The 21,783-nt window shown below is 30.8% G+C and overlaps 1 protein-coding gene across 1 annotated transcript; it reads left to right on the top strand.

Annotated features, from left to right (window-relative positions):
- The first annotated feature begins 19,826 nt into the window (after window positions 1-19,826).
- On the top strand, window positions 19,827-21,358 carry LOC130942182 (mitogen-activated protein kinase kinase kinase 18-like). Its single transcript, XM_057870878.1, has one exon. The coding sequence runs from the start codon at window positions 19,895-19,897 to the stop codon at window positions 21,341-21,343; it is 1,449 nt and encodes a 482-aa protein (XP_057726861.1). The 5' UTR covers window positions 19,827-19,894; the 3' UTR covers window positions 21,344-21,358.
- The last annotated feature ends 425 nt before the right edge of the window (window positions 21,359-21,783 follow it).

The following is a 21,783-nucleotide window of genomic DNA, read 5'->3' as shown; positions in this document are numbered from 1 at the left end:
TAGAACCTTGAATTATCATCTGTAAAATTAAATGTAGTAGCCTTAAATAAAATTAAAAGGTTAACGTAATTTGATCAACCATATGCAAAGTAACACAAACATAGTGATAGTAGAATTTCACTTATAGCAGAAGCAACATTAGCATTTAACAAATAACGAGAATAAGAAGAGGGGGTAGGAATGGCAGTGGGGCGGGTTTTCGCCCTACTCGACCCCACCTCGCCCTCCTTTGACTCTACTATTATTCACCCCACCTCTACTCGTAGGTAGTAGACTGCTCTACCCTAACTCGCCTCCGTGGGTACCCGTTCTTCCTCTACCCACTCCTATAAAAATTAAATAATATTTTAATTTATACATATTTATATATAAATTAAGATAAAAATTTAAAATTCATACTTAAATTAAAATACAAACATAAGATTCATACAATGTCAAATAATTTAAAATTAAAAAAGTTAATACATGGAATGAGCCGAGCTTGAGTTTGAGCTTGGTCTAACTCGACTCAACTCGATTCATTTTCAGCCCTATCCATGGGTATCCATAGATAATTGGATATAATTAAGTTTTGAATATCTTTTTAAAAAAATTACACGACCATAATAAAATCTTATATAATTCAACCAAATATATCAAATCAAATAAATTCAAACACAAATTTAACATAATAATATACAAATAAAATTTTTAACATATAAATTAAAATTAAATGAATTATGATTATTTACACAAAAAATATATATATATATAGACATCTAAATATTTTTTTGTTAGGATTTTGCTAATTTCTATGGAATGAATAACTCAATCCCCGTTCCAATTTAAAAATTGTACGAATCTCTATTAACTTCTCTGTCACAATAATCCCCACGTATATACGGGGTAATGGATTTTTTTCACCCCTAGTGACAGTGGACTTGTAAAGTCTTGGGATGCTTAGTTTTTTTCTGCCAAAAGTAGTAGGTTATATTTCATTAATTATTTAAAAATAAAATATAAAGATGTTCAAAAATAGAATACTATAATAAAAGGTGAGAATTTTCAAAAATAATACACTGAAAGTATTCATCCAACCGTACATGGTCGAAAAAGCGAAGAAAACTCTTAGAAAAGAAAGAATAATAGTCATATTGAATAAAACTAAAATTTGTCTAATAGAGATGACGATCTAAATTAAAAGTTCTTTGAATTTCACGGAGCAATTTGACAGACCTGTTAGAATAGAAACAATATTTTTAAGGGTTAATATTCAAATTCGTCCCCGAAAGATTACGCGATCTTCATTTTCGTCCTCGAATAATTTTTTTTAATCAAATTAGTTCCTGAAAAATAAAAAATAAGTCAAATGAGTCCTTCTGTCAGTTGGACGATGATGTGGCACGTTAAGTGCCACGTGGCATGATGATGTGGCACGCCACGTGGCAGGTCAATGCCACGATCAATGCCACGTGGTATGTCAATGACACATGGCACGCCACGTGGCAGGTCAGTACCACGTGGCATACACGTGACATGCCACCTGTCACTTGACATGTAAAAAAGATTTTTATAGTCAAAATAATCCTTGAAAGTCCAGACGTAAGTCATTTTCATCCCTCAAAGTTTAAAAATTAGTCAAACTAGTTCTGATATAATTTTTTTTATTTTTTCTTCATAATACTAAATTTGAAAATTTTTTTATACTACTAATTTTAATAGAAATGTAATTGACAAACAAAACATTAGTAATTATATCTTTTCTTCTTAAAATTTTTTTTCAATAAAATTATTTCTCTCCTTTAATTCTTCTCAAAATCTCTCTTATTCTTTTCTATTCTAAAATATTTTTCTTACATTATTATATTTTGCTGGAGTATAATATATATATATATATATATACTCAAAATTGAAATGTATGTATTTATTAACCTAAACAAAGTTATATATTCAAAATCAAAATTTATGCATGTTAAGCTAAACAAAGTTATACCACTATTTTTTTTCTACTACATCTTTTTTTGCCCATTACGGTATTACTTACGTATAGAATGTAATGATAGTAATACTTAGAGTCAAAATTTGTGGATTTTCTTGAATTTTGACTCTAAGTATTACTACCATTACATCCTATATGTAAGTAAAACCGTAATGGAAAAAAATATGTAGTAGAAAAAAAATAGTGGTATAACTTTGTTTAGGTTAATATACATAAATTTTGATTTTGAACATATAACTTTGTTTAGGTTAATAAATACATACATTTCAATTTTGAGTAAGCAAAATGAAATAATGTAAGAAAAAGGTTTTAGAATAGAAAAGAATAAGGAAAATTTTGAGAAGAATTAAAGGAGAGAGATAATTTTATTGAAAAAAATTAAGAAGAAAAGATACAATTACTAATGTTTTGTTTGTCAATTACATTTCTATTAAAATTAGTATTATCAAAAAATATTTTAAATTTAATATTATGAAAAAAATAAAAAAAATTATATAAGGACTAGTTTAACTAATTTTTAAAATTTGAGAATAAAAATGACTTACATCTGGACTTTCAAGAACTATTTTGACTATAAAAATCTTTTTTACATGTCAAGTGACACGTGACATGTCACGTGTATGCCACGTGTCACTGACCTGCGTGCCATGTGGCGTGCCATGTGGCGTGCCACGTGTCGCTAACCTACCACGTGGCGTGCCACATCATCATGTCATGTGGCACTTTACGTGCCACGTCATCACCCAACTGACAGAAGGACTAATTTGACTTATTTTTTTATCTTTCAGGAACTAATTTGATTAAAAAAAATCATTCGGGAACGAAAATGAAAATCGCGTAATCTTTCTGGAACGAATTTGAGTATTAACCCATATTTTTAATAAGAGTAATGATTGTAAATTCTAATTTATCATCTTAATTATTTTTTTAATATTTAAAAAATAAAATATATTTTACTTTTAAAAGCATAAAAAAATTAAAATTAAAGTTTTCTTTTTTCAGAATTTAAAAGAATAATTAGAGAAATGAATTGGGATTTTTTTTCTAATAATATATAAATAATAGTATAATTGTTTTTACATGATAGATATTTAAGGACAACTCGACGCCTGCCTCTGTACTCAGTGGTAAGGGTCAAACAATGTTGATAAATTTGATAATATTTTCTTATTATTATTATGTGAGGTGATAAGGATAGTGTGTAGTTGTGTGTGTAGTGACGATGGAAAACAAATAATGGAGATGGCTTTGGGTTGAGTTAGTCAAGTTGTGCAATTCATGTAACTTGCACCATTTTTTGCTCCTGCGAACAAATAGGACTCTCATAAAATCAAAGTTTGCTTTTTGTGTTGGAGGGGATTCAAAGTTCAAACATCTTAACTCTTAAGATATGACAACTTATTAAAAATAAAAATAAAAATAAAAGGAGGGGAGGGGAGGGGAAGGGTTATTTAATTTTCTCAGTACATGCTTAAGATGTTGAATATAATAGTAATTAAAAATAACAGCAAAAAACAGCTAATTATAGTGTGTAGCTTATTATATTAGCCATGCGTTATAGTTCAAATAACATATTATAGTTCAAATAACATAGTCTTTTCATATTCACCTAAGAAATCAAAGGTTCGAGTTTCCTCTCTTTGGTAAGGAAAAAAAAAATTATAGTGTGTAGCTGGATAAATACTTGTATAATGCTAATTTAGAAAAAGTAAAAAAAAAAAGAAAAGAAAAAACCCAACCGAATTGCTAAGTTGTAGTTTTAAATTTTTAAATTGAACATCCGGTCATTGTTAATTGTACATGAGCAAATCGAATCAAAAGAAATAATCATCTAATTAAAAATAATAACCATAATCATCTGCATACCTATTAAATTAAACATCCAACATATTTATTATTCACATTATTTAATATTCTCATTGTCTACCTATACTTTTTCAAAATTATATTATACTCAGCATGCATGTTTAATTAATGGTAGCAAAAATGCAAAATGGTGCACATTTAATTATTGAGAAATTGAAGAGATTCTCGGGGACAATAATGATGATTTGTTAGCATAAAAGAAGGGATGATGGGGTTGAGGTAAGCTTTGCATGTTGGGCGCAAAAGAAGGAAATTAAAATGATAATGTGTTCATAATTAGATTAGCACATATTTACATGCGCATGCACCTCATAACCCATTCATGACTTGTATTTTGTCCTACTCTTCACGGACAATGGCTCTTCTCCATTCCAATTCCATTTGCAACAAATCTTCAATCCCCATCTTTCTTGCTCTCTCAATTCACAACAAACTCATTTCCATATCTTTTCTTTGTCTTTTTTAAACTCCTATCAGTTGGTAACAATATACTAGGATCTCGGAATGGAGACACTTTCATCATTTCTTTCCACAATAAAATATATTTACTGTATGTTTTATGAACAATTAAATATCATTACTTCTTTTTATTTGTTATTTATAATAAATAAAGTTAGCTTTTACGTATAAATAATATCTAAGATTTGCGTTAATGAATAATTTGTAAATACGGGTGACAAGTGGCTTAGTCTGTTTTGCTAAAAAAGTCCGACAATAAATAGAGTAATCTGTCTCAATCTACCTAATAAGACGATCTCAAATTTTTACCCTACTTTGGAAGAGACTCTGATGTCAAATTTAGCCGTTAAGAGGGATTTTTTTAACTTCAGAATGAGGAGTGATGAGTATCTCATTAGTAGTATGGTCGTTTAGTTTGTGGAGATGGAATACTTTTTTTTTTTTTTTCAAGTGAAAAGCTACCTACATATTTTTCCAATTGAGTTGGGTGATAGATTCAGAAGACTAACAAATTGAATAATTGAAATTTGTGAAATTCTAACCGTCATAAAATGATAGTTCGGCCTTTTTTTGATAAATTAAGTGGTCCAATCCGACAAATTACTCCACTTCTTACTATATTTAAAAGTACAATCTAAAATATATTTTAATAATGAAATGTTTTGTATATTTTGTTTAAATTTAGACTTAAACTCAACTTTGATACCCTTACCCTTAATACCTTTAATGTGAAATATGAAAACTATATTATAATTTTGTATTAATTTAGTTAGATAACATAGAGTCAGCTCTTAGAATAATTTTATTTTTTTTCATTTGTTCAATTCATAAAGTATAAAACATTCTGTTAAGACCATAATGATTTTAAGCCTTTTTTTTATAAATATTTCACATCTTTCAAAACAGCATAAATATTAAAATATTTTTCAATGCCAAAAAAATATTAAAACACTTTTATAATTACACATTATATTTGCAACTTGTAATTTTAATAATATTTTTCTAAAAAAGGGTGCCGAGCCCTGCAAACCCTTTTGTATCCATTCATATTTAAAGCACCCTTTAACAAAACCTAAAAAAAAAATTAGAAAAGCAAGTAAAATTAAGTAGTTATAATATTTTTAGAATATTCACTAAATATACTCCGAAAGATTTATACAAGTATTACGTATTATTTCTCTGTAGAGCTGGTGATGAGGATTGGGAGTTTGGGACTTCGAATCCTGTGGACAAACATTGGATTACACGTCTTTCGCTTCCTTTAATTACATCAAACATAGCATTACCAATAATTACTTTCGAGAAAAAGAGACAATCTTTTCTTCTTAAGTTCTTAATTATAATTCAATTGGTAGTGGGGTATACGTATAGGATATAATAATGAGCTAATCTATTAGCTATGTGTTCCTCTTGCATTTTTATAGTTTTGTTAATGAAACTTGCCATGAAGTTTAAGTAAACTGGTTTTGTTAATAAATATTTTAAAGGTATTTATTATTACTATTTAAAAATGAATTTTCATATGAGAAATTAAAATTTAAGGATTTCAATACATCCAATGTATGATGTATCATTAAGATGAATTTCTTGGGAATTAATTGACTTTCACTTTTATTTTTTAATATTATTTACTTTAAAGAGTAAATATTTAAATTGGTTCTTGAAAGATCATTTGATCTCCAAATTGATACCTAAAAGATTAAATTAATTAAAATTGTCTTCGAAATATTTAAAATTAATTACGTTAGTCTATTCGTCTATTTTGTCATTAACGACAGTTAAGTTTTGCGGACGTAGCACGTTAGTTTTTTTTTTTGTCAGGATTCAGACCCACAGACGGGTCCAAACCATTAGAAAATCGGAGCCTAACCCAATCCAACCCGACGATCACATACTCTCCTCCTCCTCTACGCGTCTCAGCCTCCATGCTGGTTCCAACAGCTGCTCTCAGCTGCAGCCTCCTCATGATTCAAATAATACTATTGCACATCTGACTGTTCTTTTATTTCATCACTAAATGCCTCAACTTCACCAACACTATAGTTGTTAAGGACCCTATTCACATCCATATCACTATGATCATCAATATCATTCTTTGAGCTATTCACCTTGCTCCCCTCGCTTGCCCGAGCTTCAAACTCAACAATACTATTTCGATTATAATGAAAACCACTACTATTGTAGGCACCATCATTATCACCACTACCATGAGCACCACCACCATCAGCACCATCACTAGGGACAGAGAGCTCAACCCTGTCACAACCCACGCACCTTATTTGCTTGCAAGAGAAGATAATCTCACCAATACGGTTCCTTCTCAGCCTAAACTCCTTGGGGCAATTAGAAGCTGCCACCATGATCGCATGGTCAATTATCTCAAATATGTCAGAAGATGAACAAGACCTGAAGTAACTCCTCCAATGATCCAATGACTTCATGATGCTCATTCCCAATCAAACCCTCTGAGAGACTTCAATCCAGATCTCAATAATAAGAACAGCAAAAAAATGAAATCACCCACCGATCAAAATTTGATTTTTTTCTCATGAAGTAGGTAGATAGCACCAATGTCAACAATAATATATAGTTCTTTTCAATACTTCTCAAAAATCACAAGAAAGCTTTCTGTTTTTCTTATTGTTGCTATTTTTGATCCTTGAGTCCTGTAAATGGGGAATTTTTTGGTGAGCGAGAATTTTATTTAACAACAATGAACACTCAAGTTTGTAAATTTATTAACTTAATGGCGGTGTGTCCTTGATTTAATTGTAGGGTGGCGGCATGGTGGAGCTTCAGGTAGAAGACGAAGATGCTGCTGAATGTGGAAAGAAGAAGGAAATTCTATTTCTTGCTAGGTTTGGGTTTGGTTTGATGTAGGTAGGATCCGGGTTCGGGTTGGATTGTCAAGCTAATATGCCATATCAACAAAATTTAACGTCGTTAGTAACAGAATAGATGGAAGGATTAACGTGATTAATTTTAAATTTTTTGAGGACGATTTTGATTAATTTAATCTTTCGGGGATCAATTTGGAGATCGGGTGATCTTTAACGGACTAATTTAACTATTTACTCTTACTTTAAATATTTTATGTGTTAGAAACGAGAGGAGAAACTGAAGAAAGTATCATGTATTATTGACTGAATCACAATAATATAATATACAAGAGTATATATAGGTGCTAGGAGAATTAAAATAATAAAAGTGTAATATTCTATAATAAATATACATATATATTAAATAATTCTAATTGATACTAATTGATTTAATTGATGCTAATTGATCTTAATTATACTCTAATATCCTCTCTCAAACTTAAGTAGGAGCTAAGGATACTATCTTGAGTTTTGATACTAGAGTCCAAAAACGAGTAGGATGATAGGCCTTTGTCAAGATATCAACAGTCTGATCTAGAGTCCCAACAGCTACGAGACGAACAACGTCAATAAGAAAACGTTGCCAGATGAAGTGACAATCAATCTCAATGTGTTTAGTGCGCTCATGAAAGAAATTATTATGGACAATCTGAATAGCACTTCGGTTGTCATATAAACATCAATGGGGGATGATTGAATGGCACCCAAGTTTTTTAGAAGCCAGCGAATTGAGATAACTTCAGCAGTGCTATCAGCGAGAGCATGATATTCAACTTTGGTGCTTGATCAAGCAGTGAACGTTTACTTCTTAATGAAAATGAGAGAGTCACCAAGAAACAAACTGTAACCAGTAGTAGAACAACGCTCAGTGGAATTATCAGCCCAATGAACATCTGAGTACGCTTGAAGGGTTAAAGATGAGTGGACAGTAAAATGAAGGCCATGAAATAAAGTGCCTTTGATGTAGCAAAAGATGAGAAGAACTACCGCATAATAAGTAGTACGAGGAGTTGACAAAAACTGGCTAACAACATGATCAGGATAGGCAATGTCTGGTCACGTAATAGTGAAGTAAACGAGACATCCAACTAATTGTCAATAAAGAGTAGGATTATTCAGAAATATGCCATCCATAGAAGTAAACCAAGCATTAGACTCAAGAAGAGTAGACTCAATGTGAGTATCTGTAATAACGGCTCAAGCAAGAAGATCAGAAGCATACTTAGCTTAGGAGAGATAGATACCGTCATCATTGAATATTACCTCAAGACCAAGAAAATAACTCAGAGAGCTAAGATATTTCATCTCAAAAGTGTAATGAGGGATGCTTTAAGATCAGTAATACCATCAACATCATCTCCAGTAATGATCATGTTATCAACATACAATAGTAAAAGAACAACCCCACGTTCATTTTTATGAATAAAGAGAGCATTCTCATTAGGGTTGCAAGTGAAACCAAGATCGCATATAATAGTGCTAAACTTGTCAAACTATTCAAGAGGAACTTGCTTAAAACTATATAGTGTCTTACGAAGAAGACAAACTTTGCTAGATGGATAAGGATATCCCGGGAGTGATTTCATATAAACCTTATTTTTCAAATCCCCATCTTGAAATGTATTCCTCACATCCATCTGATTGACAAACTATTTTTTGACAGCAGCAATGGCAAGGAGAGAGCGAACAGATGTGAGACAAAAAATAGGAGCAAAAGTCTCTTCATAATTAATACCATACTCTTGCGTACATCCTTGAGCAACCATTCATGCCTTATAACGGTCAATAGAACCAATAGAACGAGTCTTGATCTTGTATAGCCATCTATTACCCACAATTTCTTGATCAAAAGGAAGATTAACTAAGTCCCAAGTGTGTATTTTTTCTAGTGCCTGAATTTTTTTCTGCATTGCTTGTTGCCAATTTGAATTTGTGGAGGCTTCTCGAAATGACTTAGGTTCATGGTGATGAAAAATAGTAAAAAAATAATGATAATAAAAAAAAGATGAGAATGTGAATTTCTTACTCTAGAAGAACGAGTGGAGGGAAGAGGCATAACGACAGAAGCAAGATCATTGTTCGGCCTGGAATCACCGGAAGATGGAGAAGGCGGAAGAGTGAGAAGCTCGAGAGGTTGACTTAACACAGAACCTGTATTATCATCAGTAAGAAAAAGATCAACATTGGGTTAGTGAAAAATGGTGACTGAATAGGAGAAATGGATTCAAATGATGAGAAACTAGAGAACATGTGATGCTCCCAAAATACAACATGACGAGATATACGAATATATCAAGAAGGATTCTAACAACGATAACCCTTGTGTTTAGTGTCATAACCAAGGAAACAACACATGTGAGCCTGAGGTTCAAGTTTCTTATGTTTATGAGGCTAAAGAAGAACAAAACAGATACAACCAAAAATTTGAAGAGAGATGTAATCTAGAGAAGTATAATAAAGACGCTCAAAGGGAGTAACGTTAGCAAGGACAGAAGAAAGAAGTCTATTGATAACATGGACAACAACAATAATAGCTTCACCCCAAATACGCTCACGACACGAAGAAGAAATAAGCATTGCATGACCAAAGTCAAGAATGTGATGGTATTTGTGTTCAGCTCTTCCATTTTGTTGAGGCATACTAGGGCAAGAAATCTCAGATAAAGTATCCTATCCAGCAAGAAAATTTAAAATTTGGATTCACAATATTCCATAGCATTATCGCGTCGAAAAACTTTAATGACCTTAGAAAATTAAGTTTTAATCATAGTGGAAAAATTAATATAAATCTGAGGCAGATCATGGCGATTAGTCATCAAATAAATCTAAGTAAAACGGGAATAATTATCAATAAATACTATAACATATCGAGCCCATCCCATAGAAGCGGATTTGGATCATCTAAAGTTTAAATTTTACTTTAGAGAGTAAAGTGTGATTTTCTACCATTGAATAGTTTCTCTTTCATATTTATTCTTGGTCCCACCTATGAAATCAATGGTGAGAGATCACACTTTACTCTCTAAAGTAAAATTCAAACTTTGTAGGATCCAAATCCCATAGAAGTGGTAGGAGTAGGGCCTCAAACATCAGAGTAAATAAGATCAAAAGGAGAGCAAACAAGAGATGAATTATTATGAAAAGATAAAGCTGGTTGTTTTGCAGTTTGATAAGAAATATAATCAAAAGACTCATTATTAACTTGACCTAAAATACCCTTAGACATAAGAGAACGTAGTTTTTCTAAGGAGCTATGGGCAAGATAGCGATGCCACAAGTGAAGTGTAGATGGTGAAGAAACAACACGTAGATTATACGTAGAAGAAACATGAAGATTCTTGAGCTCAAACAATCTTCCTACCTTACGTCTAGTCCTGATGATCTGTCCCATCCAACGATCCTGCACACGACAACCAGAAATAGAAAATTGACATTAAAACTGAGATCAACAAGTTGACCGACAGAGATAAGATTAAATTTTAATTTAAAAATAAAATAAGTATCAGAGAGATTAAGATTTGATTGTGAAATAAAATCTTTATTTATTGCATGCAAGAGAAAGCCATTAGCAGTGTTGACAGAAGGTGCATTTGTAGTAGTAAACAAGGACGAAAAAAGATGATGCAAAGGAGACATGTGATTAAAGCATCTAGAGTCAAAATACCATTTAAAATAACCTAGAAAAGTGGAAAGAGTACCAGGAGTATTACCAGAAAAGAAGAGAAGTTGTTTAAGAAGAGATTAAATATTGGATGGAGAAACAGAAAGTGGGTTGAGAGAAGAAGATTTGGTAGATTCATTAGCAGTAGCAGCAGTAGAAGCAGGCGCATTCTTAGAGTAGTTGGGACAAGAGTGATACTTCTTTTTATCTAGACGTTGTAGAAGAGTAGGACAGGTAGTAATCAAGTGTCCCAAAATCTTGCAATAATAGCAGAACAGTTTTAGACATTTAGAATCAATGTGACCTTTTTGTTTGCATTTTCCATATTTAATAGAAGGACAATATGAGAAGAGGTGATCAGAACTGTTACAATTTCGACAAAATTTATCCTTTTTGTTTGTAGCTGCAAAGACATTTTCACTCTTAGAGCGAGTCAACCCTAAGCGTGTTTCTTCAGACATAAGACGAAGAAGGGCATCTTCAAGACTAGGCAAGGGATTCTAATGAAGAAGAGAAGCTCTAACCAGCTCATAGTCAACAATAAGTGCCATGAGGAACTATATGAGATGTGTTCGGTTGTGATAATTCTCATATGCCTTAACATTAGTTGTATCTTTAATAAGAGGCTCACAGGAGGTCAGTTGATCCCAAATAATTTTTATCTGAGCAAGAAAATAAAAAAAATTGCTTGTCCATATTCTTGCTTACGGTTATGTAGCTCCTTTAGCAGTTGGTATTAATGAGAGAGGTTAGAAATGGTATAATATTTTGCCAAATGATTCTATACCTTTTTAACAGTTTCAAAATGCCTAAACTGTAGATGAATACCTAGAGTAGAAGTGTGTGAAATCAAGTGATAATCTGGTAATTTTTACTATTCCAATTAGTGGTGTCAATTAAGCCCAATACCCTAGAGCTGGTCCTAACCCATTCAAAATAATTTCAGCTCATAGTCCCAAAAATTATGAAAATATATTTTGTAAGCACTGGCTCTAATTAAGTCCCAAAAAAAAAAGTTAAAACATGGCTGGTCCTACAAGCTTTAATAGCTCTAAAATCAAATTGGTGACCTCCTCCTCCTCTCGAAATCTATGCAGAAACTGAAAACCTGCAGAAGACGAATTTGGTGTGCTCCTCCTCCCTGATGCCGTGACACGGTGCTCCTCCTCCTCCCAGACGCCGTGATACGGTGTTGCTTCTCCTCCTTGATCCCATGACGCGGTGCTTGTCCTTCTCTCTATCCATTTCCATTAATGCCTTTTTTTAATTAATTTTCGAATTAAGAAACTTGGCATTAAACTTTTTGTACACAACAATATATATTGACAGCAGTAATGCAAATATAGAAATTAAATTAATAGCTATGCTCTTTTACACTTATTTAAATTTTCCTCTATCACCTTCATTTTTTTCTTTTTTTTTTCTTTTCTTCTTCGTTTCCTTTTTTTTCTAACTTTGCTAGGCTTCTTAATTTTGTTTTACAACGTGATTGACTATTGATTAATTTTAGAACTTAGGGAAATGACTTCTTAAAAAGAATGATGAATTGATTTTGGTTTGAATAATGAAATTTTATGGTCTCCTCCTCTCACAGTTGTAAATGTTAACCCTTCATATATTTCAATTCACCCTCCAACTTTCACATAATACATCACATTATTTTAAAAAATATATTTTGAGTGGTGAATTTACACTTTTAATTTATAGTTTAAACTCTATTGGTGTTTTGATTTTTTACTAAAAATATTATTAAAGAACAACATAATGATAAATATTTTTTCTAGTTTGTATATAGTTTGATATTTATTTTTTAATTTTGTTATTTTTTATATATAAAAAATGATAAAGGTTTAGAAGAAGTCAATGGCTCTTAATATATTTATTGAAAAAGTAAAAAAAAAATGAGGATGTGGTAGTCTGTCGATTGTCCTAATATTTTGTCCTGTGGACTTTTTTAAAATTTGGCCCTATTAATTATAGGACATTTTGTTCTTTTGGCCCTATAAAATAAGACCAAAGTTCTATCGGGTCAAGCATATTGATGCTACTAATTTCATGTGGGTCAAGCGAACAGGTCGTGCTGGAGAGAGACGCTGGTTGAACGCAGGTCGGTATAAGGCGCCATTCATTGACATGCGTGACTATTCTAGGCCATTGATCCAATGGTATTAGAAGCGTTTGAAGGGAGGAAAACAAGGAAGCGGACAGTGATTTTGAGGCGGCACATCCAGCGGTTCTGGCGACTCTCTAAATTCGTAACAACGAGTAGAGTTGGGAAAGGATCGAAAACAAGGACAAAGGAAACTGCTTGAAGAAGAAAAATAAAAAGCTATAAACTAATTTTCCTAAAGAAAAAAAATTTATATTCTTGATACGATGTTAGAAACGAAAGGAAAAATTTAAGAAAACATTGTGTATTCTTGAGTGAATCACAATGATACAATATACAATGGTATGTATAGGTGTTAGGAGAATTAAAATAATAAAAATAATATCTTATAATATATATATATATATATATATATATATATATATATATATATATATATATGTTAAATAATTCTAATCGATACTAATTAATCTAATTGATTTTAATTATACTCTAATATTATGAAACAAAAAATTGAGAAATAAAACAAATGAAACATAAAACTGATTTTTTATTATTTTTATTTTTAACTTTTATTCTATTCACAAAACCTTTAAAAATCAAAATTGGAAAAAAAAAACACTACAATGTATGAAACCTTAAAAATAAATAAATATTCTAATGCTATTCACTGGTAAAATTGTTATTACTATCGCAAGTTTCATATTGTTAAAAAATAAAATATAATTTTTAAATAGTTTATAAACATAAAATATCTTTCGCTCATTCTATAAAGGTTTAATTATTTTGTTAATTCTTATAGTTTTGCGAAAATTTTAATTAGGTCCCTATATTTCTTTTCCTTTTAATTGGGTTTTTGTACCAATTTTTTTTTTCAGTTAGTTCCCTCGTGGTAGTAATTAGCTTAATTTTATAGAAACTCAACTAAAAAAAAAATAATACAGAGACTCAAATAAAAAGAAAAAAATGTAGAGATTCAATTAAAATTTTTTTAGTGCAGTGATTGAATTAAAAAAAATATAGAGACCTAATTAAAATTTTGTAAAACTATAAAGACCAGCAAAATAATTAAACTTTTTATAAATTAATTTTTGCAGTTATATTAAACTAAACTTACTCAATCTCAATTCTGATAATTATATTTGTTAACCTTCTAAATAATAAGAAAAAATTAATAGGATATCTTCGACCATATAAAAAATAAAAATTACCATTAAAATTCACATATAAAATTTTTTCTCTGATTTTGAACATAACTTCTCTCTCTGTATATATATGATTTTGTTATCATATATGTTCTAATAACATAAGTTAAATATACCATAAAAAAATATTTTAATGTTATTTATTGTAAAAATATTTTCTTTACGTTTTCAATACATAAAAATAATAAATAACATTAATTTTTTTTTTAGAATATGTTTATCGTATGTTTTTAAGACACACGATAACAAAACTCATAAATATATATAAATATAGTTCTGAACCTAATAAATATTAATAAATTTTAAAAAATGTGCCCTCAAGTTGAATTATGGGACGAACTTTCCTTGACCCTTATTTCTTCAGAATTTGATCTAATCTTTCAACTTGTCACCAGGAAAAAGAGAGAGATATGGGCTTTGCAAAATGTAACACTGGAATTGATATAAAGAACACCCACTTATCTTTATACACGATAACGCCGACCAAAATTCTTTTTTTTTTTTTAAAGGAAACTTTATAGGATAATAATGAGTTGACCACTTTTTTATTTTGGATAATAATGAAAGTTGACCTTCAAACCCAACGAAATTTATTGGGAGACATTGTTTTTCGGCTTGCTAGGTTTCACAGATTTAATTGCTGCCGCATCTTTGGACATTATTGTAATAAGCGCTTGCTGATGAATTAACCAATTTGGTTAAGACTTTATAATAATTTTTCTTTTGGGTGTCTACTTTATAATAATTTTGTTTCGTTTAAAAGTGTCCCTGTCTTGTATGTTATGGACAATTTTATTTTTCATGTTTATCATGATTATCAAATACTGTGATGACCAATCAAATAAAACTTAGAATATATATTTTTAATTGAAATTAATTTTTTATTACTTCTTATTTTTCTTATAATAATAATAATAATAATAATAATAATAATAATAATAATAAGTGACTAGTAGATTGAAAATATAGACTTGAACACCTTGCCTCAACCATATCCACCCAACATAGACACTAAGATATGGATCAGATATACAAAATTTGGGTATAATTTACATACAATAAATAAAGGAATTTAATATTTGCTTCAATTTCAACCGAACACCTCCCAGCAGTTTCTTTTTATTTTTAAATAATGTTTATATTCCTTTTTTATCCATATATTATTTATATACTAAAATTAATTATTAATACAAAATATATATTAAAAAATATTATTTATATATTAAAATTCATTATTAATATATTTTTTGTATAAATATATTATTTAATTTATTTTTAATATATATTTATATTTTAATATATATTTTATATTAATAATTAATTTTAATATATATCTAGTGTAGTTGGTTATACTTTAATAACTTGAACATAGAGGGTCTTAAATTACGACACACATGGCTCACAAATTAAGTTGCATGTTTATATCAAACCTAGTCAAAGGGGTGATTATTATAGTAGTAGTTGAAAATGGGTATAGAAACTTCGTTGATTAAAAGAAAAAAAAAAAAGAAAAAGAGAAAATACAATACGATATATAATATTGTTGTGTTGTATGTACTTGTACATCACTATTAGAAAAAGTTTCGTATATGGTGTGAGAGTGAAGTTCTTTCCACGTGGAAACAATACGTACACCGCGTAACATATAATATACCTTCTTCTGTGGTTATATGCAAGTCAAGTCATGAACCACGTTGCTTAATCCTCATGACAACTATCTCATAAAAAAAAAAGGAAAAAGAAAAAAGAAAACAACAAGTAGGTCACCGAGTAATTAAGCAATTAAGCACACATGACACACCCTATTCAATTTTTATTTTCATTTGAATGTGTTCCACTCTTTTTCCCATGCGTGTCCATGTGTGAAAAGGATCTAAATTGAAGTTACTAAGAAAATTTTGGGATGTACTTTATGTGTATATGTGTACCTATTTATTATGCAAAGTTAGAAAAAAAAATGTTGATCCAATTTAATTATGTCGGATTCAGAGGTTTGAGTCTTAATTATATAATAGTAAATACAGATATTTGTTTATGTATTGTATCTAATAATGAGATTTTTATTATATGATAATAAAAATATATTTATAATTATTGGATTAATTTAAGTAATTAAAATTAAATATACTAAATAAATTATATACAAATAATAGATTTATTGTCACTAAATTTATATAAAAATGTATTTATAATCTTTACATTTATAGATATTGTATTTATTGTCTAATAAAAATTAACAAACAAAATATAACAGTAAAATCTAATTATTTTAATTTATTTAATACATATATTTTAATAATTGCAAAAAGAAATATTCAAAGTTCATATAATGTTAAATTTTTATTGGTGGAATATGCTAATACTTATATTATAATATTGATGGAATTATTGATTAATCATACATGATTATATTTTATGTTTTATTTAATCTTGTAACAACTAACAGTGAGTAACATATAAATTATACAATATATATAAATTAATCGCATATGAAAATAGATATTTCGCATCTTAAACTTTTTTAATTATACTATTATAAACATATGTGAATATTATACTATGACAAGTTTAATTATTTTGGTGATTAATTATTAGTGAGTATATATATATATATATATATATATAGTTTATTTTTAGGGTATAAAAAATATTTTAAAAAAAAAGCTTTCGTAAAAGCATTGAATTGCTTTTTTTTTTAAATTATTTTGTGAACTTAAATAAGTTCTTTATTTTTCAATATTCAAAGTTTAAAATTTTATTTTCTCAAAGATGACTTAACCAATATAATTTAACTTGGGAAAGAATAAATTTATAAATTAAATTTAATTAGTTTAAATTATATTTCAAATTATAATAATTTAGTGAAAGAGATTTTGACAATGGATATAAATGTAATGATTATAAATACATTTTTATATACATTTAATGATAATAAATATATTGTTTGTATATAATTTATTAGATATATTTAATTTTAACTATTTAAATTAATCCAATCACTATAAATACATTCTCACACTCGTATAAAAATCTTATTCTTATAAGATATATTATTTATATATTATTCTACTGTAAAAATTTTTTATAAGATATTTAATAATATGTTGTTACATTAGAAAAAATAATAATTTTTTAATTTAATTATTTGAATATATATAAATATAATTAAATGATAGTATAAATATTTTATATTATTAAAAAATACTAATACACTATAAAAGAAAAAATAATGAGTGCATCATTCTTTGATTTCTAAATTCTAAATTCTAAATTTTAAATCTTAAAGTTTAAACTTTAAATTTTAAATAAATTCTAAATTTAAATTATTAATATAAAATACAGTAAATAAAAATCTAAACATTGACGAAAGATCAACGCTCCTTATTTAATAAAAAATAATTAAAAATAAGCTAAGAATAAGCCAAATTTAATCCATCACAATTGAATTCTTATTTTACATTTTTTTGTTTTTTACATATAAGTATATTTATTAGATAATATCACACATTAGAAATTGTTTCCACTCATCAATTGAATAGTTATATAAATAAATAAATTTAACTAAGTAATAATATAAAATATTTTAGAATATCTAATACGTTAAATTAAAGTGATAAAATATTTAAAAATAATATTTATGTGTTCCTACGCGTCACTTTTTCCTCCTTTTGCACTATATGTGGAGACCGTCGACTCCACCGTGTGTTGTGGATCACTCTCAAGTATTATAGAAGGTTGCGGTGGGAAAATTGAACCTACTTTCAAGCCAAATGGCAAAGTTCTAGAATCTCCAAAATTCTACCATGATGTCAAGTTTTATTGAAATTAAATTAAATGAATCAAAATCACTAGAAGAAATTAATAATAATAATTATAATCTATGTTAAGATTCAATCTCAAAAGTTTGTTTATTCCTTTTCACACCTTTTATTTTCTTTTGTGTGTCTACTTTCATGCCCAAAAGTCATGTTTATGTGGACAAAACCTTTGCTTCGTTTCCTTTCCCAACTCCGTAACGCTTTGTCCAATTTTTTTTCTTTCTTAAAATCCTATTTTTGGGTCAATTCAATTAATTTCAAAATGCTCCCCTCCAAAACATTTACACACTGCCATGTGGCACATCTTTAAGAGTTTCAACTTCCAAGCACACTCAACTTCAGTTTGCACACACGAAATCCAAAAGCGAAGGGAGGGAAAAAAAATCTAAGATAAATACACTGAAGATTCATGAAATGGCAATCTTATCTTCCACTCCTATAAGATATTTAATTGAACAATTTAAACTAAATTATTTCCCTTGGTACAGGCCATAGTTATGTCTTAAAGGGGGAAAAATGTAGAGTAGGAAAATGAACTACTATGTTGTTTATGTAAGAAATTTTTTGAACCTTGACTTTGGTGAATTTCAATTATATAGTTTTAGGCCGAATTAGGTGAAAACTATTTGAGGTAAAATCTTATCTCCAATTATCCAAAATACTTAATGAGGAAGTGAAGACCCGCATGCCAAATTGTACTTACAACACAACATAAATAAGAACATACCAAAACGTGCCCTAGGCTTTCATATAACACACATGTTCCAAAAGATACGACTAGATTCGAGGACCTTAATTAATCAAAGACCAAATGGTCCAATGTTCAAACCTTACAGATGGCAACAAAAATTTTACAAAATTCCCCTCATCAAAGTTACGTCCAATTTGCAAATGAAGATGAGAATATTATTAGAATCATAATATATACAATAAAAATGTGATGAATAATATAATATCTGATGGAAGTGTGGTTGTGCACGTCACATATTTTGAAATCTAACTAAACTATGTGGCTAAAGCCACATACAAGCATCATGGGGTATTGTCGTTCTATCTATACAACTCTCCATACATCTTCGCATCTTTCTTTACCGGCCTCTAGCACTCTCTTCATCACTGTCGTGGACCAACAAATTTGCGCCACGTGGTACTCTTTTTTTCCCCCCGACTCTTATTCCTTTTTTACCCTTCCCCTAATATACTAAACTACCGTGTTATGTTCCCTCTGTCCAATTCTTATCCCCCACCTCTCTACCAGAATAGCCCACATTCCCCACTACAACCACATGTTCAAATTAATATTCTCCCACACATAACAAAATAACAACAATAATAATAATAATATATAGTCGTAGTATTAACCCCCGCCGTTCGTTGAACACAAATTTCTCAACAATTCAAAATAAAAATTTGGATAATAGCAGCCTTGTGTTAACTTAATTAATGACGAAGATTCTCATTCAATTATTTTGTTACAAAATTAATAACTAAATAATTAATGTGTAATTGTGAGAGGATGAGAAGGAGGGTAAACAGAAAATGCAAGAATATGGATAAGGATTAAGAAAGAACACCGAGTCCCTAAGGAAGAAAAAAGAGCATGATATTCATATACTTTGATTCCCACTAGGATCCAATTTACGTCAAAAACATCTCCACTTGGTACTTGCTAGCCTCTCACAACGTCACCACCGCTTTACTTAAATCTTAATTATCCACTCTCACAATTTCCACGCTGTAAAATTAACAAATATTTATTAATTAATTTCAAACAAAAAAAACGAGTGTTAGAACCAAACACGCACTAAAAGCACTACGTGTTTCGACATATAAATACCCCATTCGGGCCCTCAACACACAACACAACACAAAAAATTTGAACTCAAAGCTCAAAGCTGAAAATTAATTCATTCTCTGAATGGCTTCTTCAACTTCAACGTGGGTTAGAGGCAAGTGCGTTGGAAGGGGCGCCTTTGGCACCGTTAACGTGGCGGTTACAAAATCAGACGGTTACGTTTTTGCAGTTAAGTCCGTCGATCTTTTAACGGCTCCGACGGCTCAGATTGAAGCTTTGGAGAACGAGATTAGGATCTTGAGGCTCCTACCTCCCAGTCCTCACGTGATCACTTTCCTCGGCGACGATGTCACGTGCGAGAGGAGCAACGGGGCTTCCACGTTCAGAAACCTGCACTTGGAGTACATGCCACGTGGCACCGTCGCTGATTTGGACCCTGCTGACGTGGACGAACGGTTGGTTCGGCGTTACGCTTCCTGCTTGGTTCACGCGCTGCGCCACCTCCACGCTCTTGGCGTTGTTCACTGCGACGTTAAGGGAAGGAACGTGCTAGTTTCCGACGACGGCGGAGCGGTGAAGCTCGCGGATTTTGGATCCGCTGCGGAATATTCCGGCGAGAGTTGCGTTGGTTCGAGGGGGAGTCCGATGTGGATGGCGCCGGAGGTTGTTCGCCGGGAGTACCAGGGGCCGGAGTCTGACGTGTGGTCGTTGGGTTGCACGGTGATTGAGATGGTCACCGGAAAGCCACCGTGGGAGGATCGCGGCGCTGACACGCTGAGTCGGATCGGGTATTCTAGCGAGTTGCCTGAGTTTCCGACTCGGTTATCGGAACTCGGTCGGGACTTCCTAGAGAAGTGTCTGAGAAGGGAGAAGAGTGAGAGGTGGAGCTGCGATCAGCTTCTACAGCATCCATTTTTGGTCGATGAGGGTTCCATTAAGGTTTTGGAATCGTCGCCTCGGTGCATTTTGGACTGGGTTGACTCGGGGTTCGATTCGTACGAAGAAGAAGGAGAGATGAACTGGGAAGGTGAGTGTGTGAGTTCGGCGAAGGGTAGAATTGGTAAATTGGCTACGGGGATAGGGGCAAACTGGGAAACACAGGGATGGGTAGTGGTGAGAGCATTGGCATCTGAGTCTGACGAAGAAGCAACGATAATAACAGAAGCAACAGGAAACAGAGAAGAACGGGTAGTTTCGGAATTCGGAAATGATGTGGCGAGGGTAGAATCGGGAATTGAGGTTGGGGCATGTGGGGAATATTCGGATTTTTGTGGAAGGACAGGAGAGAAAGTTGGAAGGGTAAAATGGGAAAGGCGAAAGAACAACAAAAGGTTGGTGTGGCGGCGGTGGAAGCTCCACCGGCAGGGTGGTGGTTGTAGCAATAAGTGGGAAAATGAGTTGGATAAGAATGGGATTAAAGGAATATTCACAATTTACAGCTTGTATTGTAAAATATTTAATTTGTATTATTATCTAATTTTCTCAGTATTTATTATCAATAAATTATGTCTTTCGAGCACACTTAATTGTTTTACTGTATGCGACATGGAAAATTCGTTAATATTAATTTAAATATAAGAAAAATTTAAAAAGAAAATGATGGTAAGTTGGGTGGAAGCTGAAGCTTGAAGAAGGGAGAATTGATTGGGTGGGCTTGGTTGTTAGTGTGGATGTCTGAGTGGACGGTGAGAAATCAAGAATCAGAAATGGTTTGAATAGTTGCATTCACCTAAACATAACATGATTCAGATTTCAGCCTTCAGTTTTGTGTTAAATAAAGATAAGGAAAATCATGATTAGGCCACCAAAACTAAATTTTAAAACGAGATTCAATGAAATTTGGTGATTATTAACAAATCTCCATATGATCGTATGATACCACATGTCTCCATTATTCATATTGCTGAATCCGACTAGTTTTGCTAATCTCTCATCTTCAAACAGCTTAATTACTTGGTAAAACACTTGGCTATTAATCAAGTTAAGACTTCATAATGTGATATTTTAATAAT

The sequence above is a fragment of the Arachis stenosperma genome, chromosome 7 (assembly GCF_014773155.1).
Source record: "Arachis stenosperma cultivar V10309 chromosome 7, arast.V10309.gnm1.PFL2, whole genome shotgun sequence".
Taxonomy (NCBI): domain Eukaryota; kingdom Viridiplantae; phylum Streptophyta; class Magnoliopsida; order Fabales; family Fabaceae; genus Arachis; species Arachis stenosperma.
The sequence above is the reverse complement of the archived record's forward strand: the minus strand, read 5'-3'. Positions and strand labels throughout refer to the sequence as shown.